At 37.1% G+C, this 13,525-nt stretch overlaps 2 protein-coding genes across 2 annotated transcripts; one reads left to right on the forward strand and one right to left on the reverse strand.

Moving 5' to 3' along the window:
* Positions 1-105: 105 nt before the first annotated feature.
* EAE98_009390 (uncharacterized protein) lies at positions 106-4,827 on the reverse strand. Its single transcript, XM_038957011.1, has 9 exons — positions 4,290-4,827; positions 3,762-4,212; positions 3,141-3,701; positions 2,961-3,083; positions 2,108-2,910; positions 1,680-2,057; positions 1,428-1,617; positions 1,193-1,373; positions 106-1,138 (listed from the first exon to the last, which is right to left on the reverse strand). The coding sequence occupies exons 1-9, from the start codon at positions 4,608-4,610 to the stop codon at positions 415-417; spliced, it is 3,732 nt and encodes a 1,243-aa protein (XP_038806778.1). The 5' UTR covers positions 4,611-4,827; the 3' UTR covers positions 106-414.
* A 3,927-nt stretch (positions 4,828-8,754) lies between these two features.
* Positions 8,755-9,845, forward strand: EAE98_009391 (uncharacterized protein; the record flags this gene model as incomplete). The annotated part of the gene is made up of 3 exons (XM_038957012.1): positions 8,755-8,934; positions 8,984-9,588; positions 9,620-9,845. 3 exons carry the CDS (start codon positions 8,755-8,757, stop codon positions 9,843-9,845), a joined length of 1,011 nt encoding a protein of 336 aa, XP_038806779.1.
* Positions 9,846-13,525: the final 3,680 nt, after the last annotated feature.

Genomic DNA, 13,525 nt, shown 5'->3' on the forward strand with positions numbered 1-13,525 from the left:
TGCTAGAAATGCCCCCTTCCACTCTAATTTGCATAATTTTAGACTGAAGGGGTGTTGTCTACTTGTTGGTAGGTAACTACCAGAAGCGGAAAGGGAGAGGTTTCGTGCCCACAAAATCTTGGATAAGTTAAACAGCATTCGCTTATCTGAATGTGACGAGCGAAGATAATAAGTGCGACAACATAATATATATATTCCACTATCCTACTCATCAATAATTATCAAGCAAGAATGGTATACGCAGAAAAAACAACAGAACAATCCCTCCCACAAACTTCGCTGCAAACGTGAATACGAATGCAACGCTCCATAGGTACATACAGGTCAAAAGAAAGACATTTCTGTACAAAACGAACGCTCGCTACCCACCGCGAATTATATATAAATTATAAGTCATAACTCGTCAATCATCAATCATAACCCAGCAACACTCATTAAATCCTCCACGCCATCAAAAGGATCATCATCTGCATCCTCCACAACCCCTTTCATTGCTTCTCCCGCGTTTCTTTTGTCTTCTTCGTCTGAATCGTCGTAGCCCCCTGCATCGTTGACTGCATACTGTAATTCTTCGAATCCCATTGGGATACCCTTCCATAAAGCTAGCTGTCGGGCTGTTCGGACGGCATGTCCGATTGCATGGCCGTTGAGCTTGTACTTGGCTAAAGTAGAGATGTTTGCGCGAAGCTCAGTGATGTTTATCGTGGAGGGGTTGAAAAGAGATTCCAACGATTCAAGCTGCGTGATATGAGATTCCCATATCTTAGTTCGTTGGGTCAAAGTGAGAGGGGCATAGCGGAGAGAAAGCTGAATGCGGGATTTGAGCGCCTCGTCCACGGCGTTAATGGAAGAACTCGTCAAAATGACAATCCCGTTGTACGATTCGAGTGCTCGTAGAAATACAGAAACTAATGCGTTGCGACGAAGATCTCCTAAAGTTCGTTTCTCAAGGAATAGCTCGGCTTCTTCGAGGAGTATGACGCATTTCCAAACTCTTCCTAGATAAAAGATCTGTTGGAGTGATCTTTGTAGGGCTTCTGGTGTGGTCGCCATCTCGCTACATGAGGCTATGTAGAGTGGTTTCTCAACTACTTCAGCCACACTTTCCGCTGTCATGGTTTTACCGGTTCCGGAAGAGCTGTTGATGTTTTGTTAGCGTAGATTCAAAAGATCTGGGGTATGTATCAATTACCCATGCAATAAAATGACTGAGCCAGTTCCCTTCCTGCTAACGAGGCTTGGACTTTGTTCGTCTTTGATTTGATTTGCGACTAAAGCTGTAATGAGAATCTTCATGTCGTTGTCTCCGGCCAATGTCTCAAATGCATCCTTGTTCCATTTGACTGCATACATGCGACTGACTTCAAGATCGACTAACGAATAATATTAGCAAACGGGAAGTGATCGGTGGGTCTGGCATTACATACCCCATTTCTTTTCCTGAATATTGAATCCAATAATCGTGCTAGGCAAAAGCAAGGTGAAAACTCCCTCTGGTGGCACGTCAGATTCCATGACCAAGGGACCTAAATCATCACGATTGGGTGCTTTGGCGCCAGCAGATGCTGGGTGCAACTTCTTGTACGTCTTGATATCAATCATGTATCTGGACTGTCCCTGTGAGTGAATTCGATGTTAGCTAGCCTACTAAAGTAGATTTTATTATCGGGATTGCTTACGATAGTTTCTACGGACTCGTCCTCTTCACTATAATATACGTAGCACGCGTTGCGGAATTTCCAGAACATTTCTCCTTGTTTCCTAAGCGATGTGCCAATGGTGGGATCGGCATAGCGCATTGGATAGGTTCTGAGAGCGGTGATTTTTATGATCTCTTCTGGCGTTTTAAAGTCATCAATTGTAATCAATTCAACATTCTCTTGGAAGAGGCCATCAAATGACCAAGAAGATACTAGCAAGGAAGTTGCCAATGTAGCTGGCTCTCCACTCTCATTCGAGCTTCCTGCTACTGGCAGATGAAGCCATGATTTAGTCAAGTAAGCTTTTGTCTTTCCCACGTCATGTTTTTCGGTGCGCAATATGACGGTATCGGGGCTCTGGTAACGATGTTAGTAGGCTCTCACCTGTGGTCCAAGAATTCACTTACGTAGAGATAACACAAATATGTGCGCGTGATTTTTCCCTGACTTAGAAGCGCATCAACTACCGCATATTCGGGCCCAAAACTTTCGTTGACGTATTCCACAAAAGAATTTACACGAGTCAAAAGCTCGGGTTTTAATTGACGTCTTCGTTCTTCCAAAGGAGCTCTTTGATGGTAAAACCATGGATATGGTGCCTTAAACTCAGTCCCAACATTAAATGAAGGGTAGTATGAGTTCTCTTGAATATTCTGCCGAGTAAGTCTTTTTAGACCGGCAGATAGCTCACTGCCGATCAAGCATACTGACTCGCCTTCAAGGAACTCTGCAAGTTGATTCTCATCGTTCAAACCAGCTTGTTCCGAGTCTCCAGGCTGTAGTTTTGAGGAATTTTCTGGCTTCAATAAGTTGATCTTAGATTTGCAGCAGGCATAGTCTTTGTATACAATAAACGACAAATTTGTATATTGCTGCGTATGTAGAGCAATATTTCGTACAATCATGCTGCCATGAATATGGCCACTAGTGGGGCCGTCTTTCACGAGCCAAGGGGTATCCAAAAACATGTGGGTCTGCCCATGTTGATGGCATCTGACTCGATAAATCGTATGATAAGGTAAGGCTAATTTTTCTTGATTGGCATCCTGAGCGTCAGGCAAAAGCTTGCTCCTGGTCATTTCCAGCATTTTGAAAAGGTCTTCGTCATGGCTGTCCGACGGTGCATTAAATAGCTGGCAAAGCTGCGATCTCCAATCAACGAAATTGTTATGGCGATGAAGGGTGGGCGACGACATCGATCCGTGAACTTCTAGTCATGGATCAGTAGGCATTGGCAAGAATGAACATCAATTTACTCACGTGGTCTACGGTTGTCCATAGCTTGCTCAAACTGATGTTCGGAACTATATCCTCCTGCATGACCACGAGTGGAATTTCCATGAGATTCTGGAGTGAAATTCGATGGATTAGGAATTGTAGTTGCTAGAACGAGTTAGTATTACCAATGAAAGATGCCAAAGAAATGAATTCATGACATACGCGGACTGAAATCTCCTTGAGAATTTTGATCATAGCCGTAATTCGGGTGGCCCATATCATGCTCGTGACGGGGACCATATGTATCATGTCCGTGCCCTCCTCCATGGTGGCCTTGTTGGACTGTTGCAATTTGCCCGGCTAGCGCATGACCGAAGGTTTTAGGACTGCTGTGGGTATTATTCTGTGGCGCATATGACATTTGACGACGACTATTGCTTGACAGACTGTCGGGAGTTGGGTAATTCTTTTGCGGAATCCTACTGTTATGACTCCAAAGTTCTGAGCCACTCGCATGTGAGGCATCATGCCCCTGTTCTATGTTTTGTTGACTGGCATCTTGCCGCGACTGAGAAGAATAGGATACAGGATGAAGTCTAGAAGATTGAGATCCAGACTCCGCTAACTGTAGAGCCGTTGATTCTTGAAGATTCTGGACAATATTGGTGTTATTCCTAGCAGGTTTGGGCGCCGCCCATTGCGTAGGTGCCGCCTGCGGCGATTGGGACTTTTGATGCGGAGGAGATGTGATCTGGTTATGTCTGTATCTCTCCGAGAGCTGACCTAGGGGCGCATGAGTTTAGCTTCAAATTCTAGCCCCGGGTATCGAATATCTATACTCACTGTTTACAGATGGTTGCGTTCCAGGATTGGCCGTATTGTTCTCGAACGCCGATCTCTCGACAGTCTGCTTATTAGCTGGTCCCCGGTTTCTATCTGCATATTGCCTGAGATTTGTTGTGTAGTTAGATCGAGTATTATTCGCTTGATAAGGCATGTGTGAATTAGAAAAGATAGGACCAGGACGGAAGTCAGATATTGGAGCTGTTGGAATAGGTGGTGGCGGAGAAGGAGTTATTTGCGTGCTATCGAGCTGTCGTATCGATGGAGAGGGGGATCGAGGGGTATTTTCGGCAGGTGGAGAATCGGAACGATTCCTGGGACGAGTATGGTGCCAGGAATCAGGCCCATCTGTTATTTGACGTGTCTGTGGCAAAGACGGCTGCTGGCCACGATGCAATTGAGCAGCGTAATTTGTATGCTCTATTATAGGGCTTCCAGAGTTCCCAGGCGGCTTTCGAATGATCAGTCTGAGACTTCACTATATTGTAAAAGAGGGAATTGAGAAGGCCTCCTTTCAATCAGACTCACTAGATATAGATTGTAGTTATACTTTTCTGCTAATGTAGCAAGTAGCTTTTGTTCATCATCTTCACTTTCTCTACTTATATTTTGTGGCCCAAATTGTGCAACGTTATCGATGACATTCTCATCTGCCTCGTCTGTGACAGTTGCTTGTGCTCGACGATTGCGAATGTATTCTTGAGCCTCGCGTTGTCTATCCATTGCTTTTTCCGACGGACTTGAATCTCGATGGGAAGTGTCGTTCTGCGTTGCAGGTCCTCGATCCATTTCCGAATAATGCTCTGAAACTCTCGCCTTATCAGAGGCAGCCACATCTATGTTCTCCATGTATGGATAATATTACAGCCTTGTTGCTTGGTATCAGAAGAAGTGTGTATCCACATGAAATGGGCCAATTTTTTGTATAACTGTTCTGCAGTAGTTTACTATGGGCTGGGAGTTAGAAGCACGAATTAGATTTGTCGCTGGATGATCACCTGCAGGTCTATTGGTGTCACTATGAAGATGCAGTTGGCAATACAAATAGAAGGGAAATTCTTTCGCAATGGGAAAGAAGGAAACTTCAGAACGAAAAGAAGGGAAGAAAAAAAAAACGAGGCTGTCAATCGAATGTGACGCATTTCGAGATCCATGCCTGCAGATTGCTGCCCTATGCATTGACTTGGTCGGGTCGGGCCCCACAGATTACTGAATAAGGTCTATATGCCAACGCACTGAACAGAGAGGGATCCCATCGGATGTTTTCAACTTTTCATACGAAGAGCCTACAACAGGTTATTTGAGAAAGCACATCCGTACCAGTCGAGCCAGTCTGCCAGATTTGAGATGCGCAATATGCGCAAAAGGCGGTCAAGAGTAATCAGTTTGTGGTAGCGGGGCTGCTTACCCCAGCGGGGTCTAAAAAGTGGATTCTTGGAATTGAGATCCATCTCATGGTGAACACACTTTGTATAGGTAGGTACCTAGGTATATAAAATATAATAAGAACGATAATGAAGGAGCACGCAGACTTGACTGTAACTTTTTGTGATAGATTTGTGTTTGATATTCAGTATCTGCGACTATAGGCTTCAAGGGATACTATACAAACAGGCCGTTGATATTGTAAAATGTATGCTGACAAAAAATGCAATGCGACATTCCTTTAGGCCACTTGGCTTTTATTGGTCGAAGAAAAGCTTACATCTGTACGAGTGTATAACTTGTGAAAAGCCATCTTCAGATATGTACGAGGTACCTAGGTAGCTGGAGTATTAAGATACTATCAATACTTACACAAAAATGATTCGGAATAGATGATCATATCTGCTTGGTGGAGCGTTGATAACCTGGAAACACCTGGGCATGGGGGTGTGGCTAGGGAGAATTTTTAAAAGTGGCTGTTATCCATCTCCTAAGCGACGTCTGGACGCCACTTTCTTTAGTTTGACAGAACCTTAGAATCCTAGGTGGATGAATGTAATGTTGAATTATTAGTTCAACCACACGATACTTAAATTGAATAAGGTCAAGGGAATCGAGAGAATATAAAACAAGAGCCTTTCTGATAAAGATGTCGAGGTTTATTTAGACCTGTATAAAATTAGTACCCAGAATTTTTTTCTTTCATATTTATAACTTGATGTCTGTATCTAGGTAGGCCGGTTTGCATCCATCATTAGATTCCAGGGGACAAAACGACAAAAGAGATATTGAAATTGATCTGAAGGAACAGGTGCACGATTTGACAGCAAAAAAATTCCGGTACGGGGAATTGAACCCCGGTCTCCCGCGACTTGATTGAAGCTCGAAAGCTTCTAATGAGAGGCGGAAATGCTAGCCACTACACCATGCCGGAGTGATTGTTACTGTTTTGGATACTTAAGCTGTCGTTATTTGAAATGATATTGGGACGCGGAAGTACGGGAAAAAACCTTGGAATGAATATGAATGTGCAGAGATTTTCGTGGGTGAGGTTTAGCGAGCTGGCGAGTCAGGGTGGGGCTACACCATGCCGGATTTTCTATCTCGTAGTTATAGGCTCATTAGTTATTTAGGTCTATATTGTCATATGTGAAGTAAAGAGAATTTCTCACCTAATGTCGAGTCAATCACTATGAAAGAATTAGTTGCTTGTGTTCATTATTTAGTAATGGATAGTTCTTAAAGGAATCTATATTCAGATGTCGTCGATTAGATTAGTAGAGAGGAAATATAAAATCTACTCTGAAATGAATCATGTAGTTGTATTTCAATTATTATTCTTTTCATTTGTTAATTTATTGTGAAAATTAGAGGTTGAGATTGGATTTTCTATAAAACTCAGATGTTTTCGTTAAAATTCAATACTAACAATATCGAGTAGCAACTTGATGAGAACTTTAAAACTCAGTTATTCTATTCTAATATTCTGAGCTGCAGTAAGGAGGCGGATATAAATCGGGATTAGTTGAACGAGTGGAATTGAGAAATGATCAATGTTATCGGTTTATTTAATGTACTGGATAAAATAATAATGATTATTTTTGGCATTTTCAATCTTGAGGTAACCAAATATAGATCAATTAGGTGCTCGCTTCTTCTCATTGACGAAAGAGCAGATTTATATGTTCGTACGGAGACAGGGACTAATACTCATGTGCAAAAGGTTAAATTGAGATATAAGTCCAAGACTAATAGTGGATCCGCAACAAGCTCAAGCATATCCAAGTCAAACTCCTCAAATCGCAATCCTGTCCTGCCATTTATACTTGTCAGTATTTCTTCAATAAGTTTTACTTCTTGATAATTGCAGCTGGAATTAGAGTTTCTGATATCTTAAAAGTTCCATCCATCACAATGACCTCCCCAACTGCAAGTCAGTCCGCAAAGGGCCCCATCTGAGAGTTCCCCGCTGACGATCTACGAAACAGCGTTCGATTACTGACCACTCATAACGAGGAAGGCAAAGGCATTTTCTTACCGACAGATCATAGTGGCCACCATGAAATTATGGTCAATGGCCACGCTGTCGCGAACATAATCTATAACACAAGCGGGAACGCGGTGAATCTGTAAAATGATGCAGATATCAAATATGCAAGAGAAAATGAGGTATGCTGTGCTTTTGCAAGTCCTAGTAAGATATCAAGATCAATGACTCACATCTTTAACAGCCCAGCATTCATATCAAGAACGGAACGGTAGTCAGGCTTATCGATTTCGCTCCAGGCATGGACTCGCCAATGCACCGTGCAATGTCTCTCGACTATAGCATTGTGATTAAAGACAAACTGGAGATCACTCTCGACAATGATGATTCTCGTATTATGAGGCCAGGAGACGTCTCAGTCCAGAGAGCTACGATGCACAAATGTCGTAACCATTCAAAGGAAAAAACCTGCCCGTGCAGTAGTTGTCCTTCTAGACTGTGAGCCTTCAGCGTTAACGGCGTTGAGGTGAAGGAATATCCTGGAGATCTAGCAGGGGTATATAAAGAGTACTAGGCAACTAGCGCAAGGGCTTCATCAAGCTGCTAATACTCTCAAGCTACTGAAGGAGAGTTTAATTGCGTCAATAGTATGAAGCAAATAATACTTATTCAACTCTTTAAATTCGCTTGTGTGAAGTTACAAATCTGATCAATCTACAGCATACTCATCGCCACTAAGTACAGATGAATTTGCACCCATGTACTGATCTCATATATATTGCTAGTATCTAAGAACATAACAAATTCCGAGTCCTCCAAGCTCTAGTTGTAGTTTCTAAGGTACACTTGAACTATATTTATTCGGCTGCTATGCCCTTCATTAGGTATGTACTGTAAGCTCATCCGGATCCGGATATGATCTGCGCGCTCATCGTCAGATTAAGCGAGTGAGCTACAGTATTAACAATACCTATCTATATTCAATATAATAACTACTAGGTACAATCTTACCTAGTAATTAGTATTCGTATTCGAGATCATTATACCTTAAGGATTAGCAATTAATCACAAATCAGTATCTATTTATATTTTAAAGTAGCTGAATTTGCTATATATTACAACTATAACTTTTTTATTACAATAAGAAATTCTGCGCTAGATCTGGTGAGTGCCGGTGCACAGATATGACGTAGCAAACGCATTGAGGAGGCACACTACTCTCTTCTAATTCCCCAAGCTCTATATTATAGAATTCATATTATGTTTAGCAGCTCAGATACTGTTTATCTTTATTCTCCTAAATGACTAGATTATTGACAAATTCTAATATCGAGGCTTTATTTGTGCGACAAATAAAACAAGAATCACCAATATAAAATCCCATTGAATACATTCAGGATAAATTCCTGACATACCTCAAGGTAAACAAGCATCAGAGGGATACATAACGTCGTTTACACCTTTTATTCCCGATAGACAAAACAATCTTCTAAAGTTCTCTATTTCAATACTCCAAGCCCAAGCATCAAAGTTTGGACCTGACCCTCAAAATAATCATGACCTCTCAAAATTTTGATGATGATGGGAGGCGGCACAGCCGGTTGCATGCTTGCAAACAGGCTCTCGGAGAATGGGCGTTACCGAATTCTTCTTTTAGAATCTGGAGAAGACCTGAAAAGTGACCCTCGAACCAATATCCTATCGTTGGGCCTGCTTCTCATGACTACAGATGCCAACTGGGGCTTTTCGACTGTTCCTCAGGTAAGAGAGTCTTAAGCAATCTACGCTTGCTTTGCTAATGAATTCAAAGGCCAATATCGGAAACCGCACTAATTCAGCAAGTGCCGGCCGTTTGCTTGGAGGATCTAGCGCTATCAACGGTTTCGCATTTCTTCCGAACTCCAAATTAATCATCGATGCCTGGGCCAACCTTGGCAATCCAGGCTGGGACCGGGAAGCTTTTTCTAGGTCTATGGATCGATTTACTTTAGCCACATCCACCACGAATCCCGCCAAAAGCCCTCTCCAGATCACCGTCCCAGAAGAGAATATAGAGTGGCCGTGTGTATGGAGGGACACACTTGCTACGCTTGGATTCCCGATTGCCCAGGATGGATTGACTTCTGGTAACATTCTGGGAAGCTTGATGGGGGGAGAAACAATTGGTCTCGACAAGAAGAGAAGCTATTCAGCTAAGGCGTACTTGGACGATATAGTTCGGCCAAGAAGTAATCTCACCATTTGGACAAAGGTTACTGCCGAACGAATCATCTTCGAAAATTCAGATTCCCATACTCCCATTGCAGTTGGTGTTACGGTTCGTGATAGTGAAACTGGGACTTTGAAGTCCGTTTTGGCAAACAAAGAAGTCATTCTTAGTGGGGGCACAATTAATTCTCCGCGTTTACTTGAATTGTAAGGCGTTCGTAACCCAAATATTCTGGAGCCAATTGGAATTGAAGTTATCCAATCCCAACGTCGGCGAGCACTTGCAAAATCATCCTCTTGTCACGGTTACCTTCGAAGCACGCGACGAGGATGGATTTGACACGATTGACCAGTTACTGCGCAAAGATGAAGAGGCTGTTCCAAAATTCAAAGCGGAATATGCAAAAGGCCTCGGACCAGGATCCAAGAGCAATTTGAATATCCTTGCTCAACTACCAGTTTAAATGGATGCCGAGTTAGAGCAAACTTTGGATGCCATGCTGCCGCAGCATTCGAATACATCGGCATCTCTTATCAAAGCACACGAAGCATTCGTAAGATCCGTCGTTGTGTCTCCAAAAGAAGCCTCTGGATGTTATCCCTGTGGTGGCAGAATCCGTAGTTGACGAAACGATCGCTTCGTTAATTATAATAAATCTTCAAAATTCATGTATGTATTGAAAAGATTGTTTTTAAAATATTAATAAGATTAATTTCATTTTTGTATCCAATGAAACGTATTCTAATCAATAGGGCTTTAATGAATTTCTTAAATTTCGAAAGTTAATTGAAAGTTTTAGTCTAAGATAATCATCTTCAAGTAAAAAAGTTTACTTGTATTGAATTCGATTAATAATCAATAAAATGTAAATATATATATATAAATATTAGAGTTGATAAGTATTCTTGTTTATATAGTATATTCTGTATTGTATGATTTAGTAATAGAGTTTTTGATTAAAGAATAAATCGAAAGTAATATAATCGAACCCCTTTTTACACTTTTAACTAAGGTTTTATTCACCTTTTAGTTTCTATGCTTGCTCCTCTCTTTCTTTTAGTTTCTATTTATCTTTTTAATTTTCTTTTAGTCTTTATATATATGTCCTTTTGTTCACCTTTTCTATAACTCTAACATTCAATATTTGAAATCTCTAAGGGTTTTCAGAGCTCTTATTTTATTTTATTTTCTAACAAAATTCAATAATAAACGAGTTATAAAAAATTTCGATTTGATTTGTTATTAATAAAACACTTATTTCGTTAATAATAAATAGAATATTAATATTATAATATATATAATAGAAATTTATATAGGGATTTATATTGAATTTCTTTTTTATATCTAGATATTAACTTTATCCCCCAGGGTCTTAGGAGGATGAAATGAGACGATTGACTACTAAATACTTCTAGATGAAAACTTGAGTATTAAATAAATGCTTATGATTACGCGCCAAATCAACGTTTTCTTATTGTTAATTGGTTATAGCTTATATATAATATGAGGTAAATGATGTGCTTACCACGTGATCTTTCTATAGCTAGTGTTTATAGGCATTTGTTGTATAGTTCAAAAAGAATCAATCCATGTTCCTACCACCTTATTGACGTTACGTTCGCTGTGTGAAGTGCCCTAGAGTCTTTGTCCTTACCCTCACTTCGGGGACGTTACGCTTCCAGTTATCTAGCCTGCCTCATTTAGTCTTTGTGGTTCTTCCATGGTACATGCGAAGGATTGTCCTAGGTACTAAAACCATGATTATCTTCCTTCCTAATACATCAATTTCTATGAACAGTCAATTCTATCGCATCTGATCGGTTCTTTGGGTGCGTGGCTTTGATTTTGAAGCTTATTAATTTAAACTACAGATGTTCAGATATGTTTTCACAGTTGGACAGGCAGATTGAAGAAACCCCCTTACATTAGCTAGGTACTTTCCCAGTTACTACTAGCATTAGCACCAGCATGATGTCTTGGTAGTATCCGAGGTCATACAAAACGCTCAAGATCTATTCAAGAGATCTCTTGGTTTTCTGGGGATTATTTTCATACTATTGATAGCTTGAGGAACTCCTGCTATAAGAGAGTACGATATGCGAGTAAGATCCCACGGGCCCCAAAGTGAGCTTACACTTAGTACACTCAATTTTATAACTAGCTTCCAAAACCTTAAATTTTAATCCTTATATGATTTCTCTTCAAATGTATATTCTGATTTTTTAATTTATATTGTTTTATTTATATTTTTATTATTAATACTTCAATTTAATAAATAATTAATACAAAATGATTACAAAAACTAGAAACCTAAATATTTTGTTAAACAAAAAGATTTATTTATTTTTCCTTTTAAGAGATTTATTAGAATTTCTAAATTAATTAAAAAAGTCTTAGATATAAAGCAAATACTTATTTCTAAATCAAATATTATTATTTCATTATTTAAAAAATTCAAGGAATCTTTTTAAAAACTATAAAACCTCAAAAAAAATATATTAAAAGATAGAAAAACTTTTATTATCTTTAATTATCTTTATTATCTTTATTATTAGCTTATTCTTCTTACAATTCCTTTTTTAAAGCTTTTTAAAATTAATTTTTTTTATTTAATATATCAATATTATAATATTGATTTTTCTTTATATAAATCTATCTTCAATTCTAAAATAGAGAATATAATATATAATATATTTTATTAATTTTTTTTAATATATATCAATAAAAAAACAATCTCTATAATTTATAAGATTCTTAATATTAATAATTCTTTTTAAAAAAACTTTAATAAATTTTTAAAAGATATATAAAAAGAAATAGATAAATAGATAGATATTAGATATATATTTATAGAAAACAAGTTAATTCTATAATATAATAGTTTATATAAAACCAGTAAAAAGGAATAAAACAAATTCAATAATATTTCTATGAAAAAGGATAGAAGAATATTCTTTATAATCTCTATATACAAAAGTACTTTAATAAGAAGTATTGGAATATTACTATACCCAATTTTATAACTAATTTCCAAAACCTTAAATTTTAATCCTTGTATGATTTCTCCTCAAATATACATTCTAATTTTTTAATTTATACTATTTTATTTATATTTCTATTATCAATATTTCAATTTAATAAATAATTAATATAAAATAATTACAAAAACTAGAAAATCTAAATATCCCACTAAATAAGAAAATCCATTTATTTTTTTTTTTTAAAAAATCTATTAAAATCTTTAAATCAATTAAAAAAATCTTAGATATAAAGTAAATATTCATTTCTAAATTAAATACTATTATTTCATTATTTAAAAAGCTTAAGGAATTTTTTCTAAAGATTATAAAACCTTAAAAGAATATATTAAAGAATAAAAGAACTTTTATTATCTTTATTATTTTTATTATTAGCTTTATTCTTTTTGTAATTTCTTTTTTAAAGCTTTTTAAGATTAGTTTTTTTTTATTTAGTATATTAATATTATAATATTCATTTTCTTTATATAAGTCTGCCTTTAATTTTAAATAAAGGATATAATATATAATATATTTTATCAATTCTTTTTTAAATAATATATTAATAAAAAAGAATCTTTGTAATTTATAAGATTTTTAATATCAATAATCTCTTTCAAAAAAACTTTAATAAACTTTCAAGAAATATATAAAAAGAAATAAATAAATAGATAAATATTAAATATATATTTATAAAAAACAAGCCAATTCTATAATAATAAATAGCTTATACAAAACCAGCAAAAAGGAATAAAACAAATTTAATAATATCTCTAATAAAAAGAAATAAAAGGATATTCTTTATAATCTCTATATATAAGAGTACTTTGATAAGAAGCATTAGAATACTACTAAAGTAAAGGTTCACTATACTTGCCCCAAAAAGTATATTTCTATTCCTCTTATCAAAAAGAATTTAAACCCTAAAAAGAAATATATATAATATAAAACTAGATTTAAATTTAGAAGAAAATATAAATAATAATAATAATAAATTAAATATTAAGCTAGAAAAAAAAAGAAATATATAGAATGAAATATTATAACAAAAAAGCAATTAAAGAAAATAAACATTCAAAAAAAAAGTAATTCCAAAATAAAAAAGCTATAGAAAAAGATTTCAGAA

This window comes from Botrytis deweyae (genome assembly GCF_014898535.1).
Source record: "Botrytis deweyae strain B1 chromosome Unknown BDEW_027, whole genome shotgun sequence".
Classification (NCBI taxonomy): domain Eukaryota; kingdom Fungi; phylum Ascomycota; class Leotiomycetes; order Helotiales; family Sclerotiniaceae; genus Botrytis; species Botrytis deweyae.

Excerpts from the sequence above, each read along its gene's own strand:
- EAE98_009390 (XM_038957011.1), bottom strand. The coding sequence starts at position 4,610 with ATGGAGAACATAGATGTGGCTGCCTCTGATAAGGCGAGAGTTTCAGAG. Across the intron at positions 2,911-2,960 it reads TATGGACAACCGTAGACCAC|AAGTTCACGGATCGATGTCG; the intron begins GTGAGTAAATTG and ends ATCCATGACTAG. Across the intron at positions 1,618-1,679 it reads ACGAGTCCGTAGAAACTATC|GGACAGTCCAGATACATGAT; the intron begins GTAAGCAATCCC and ends ATTCACTCACAG.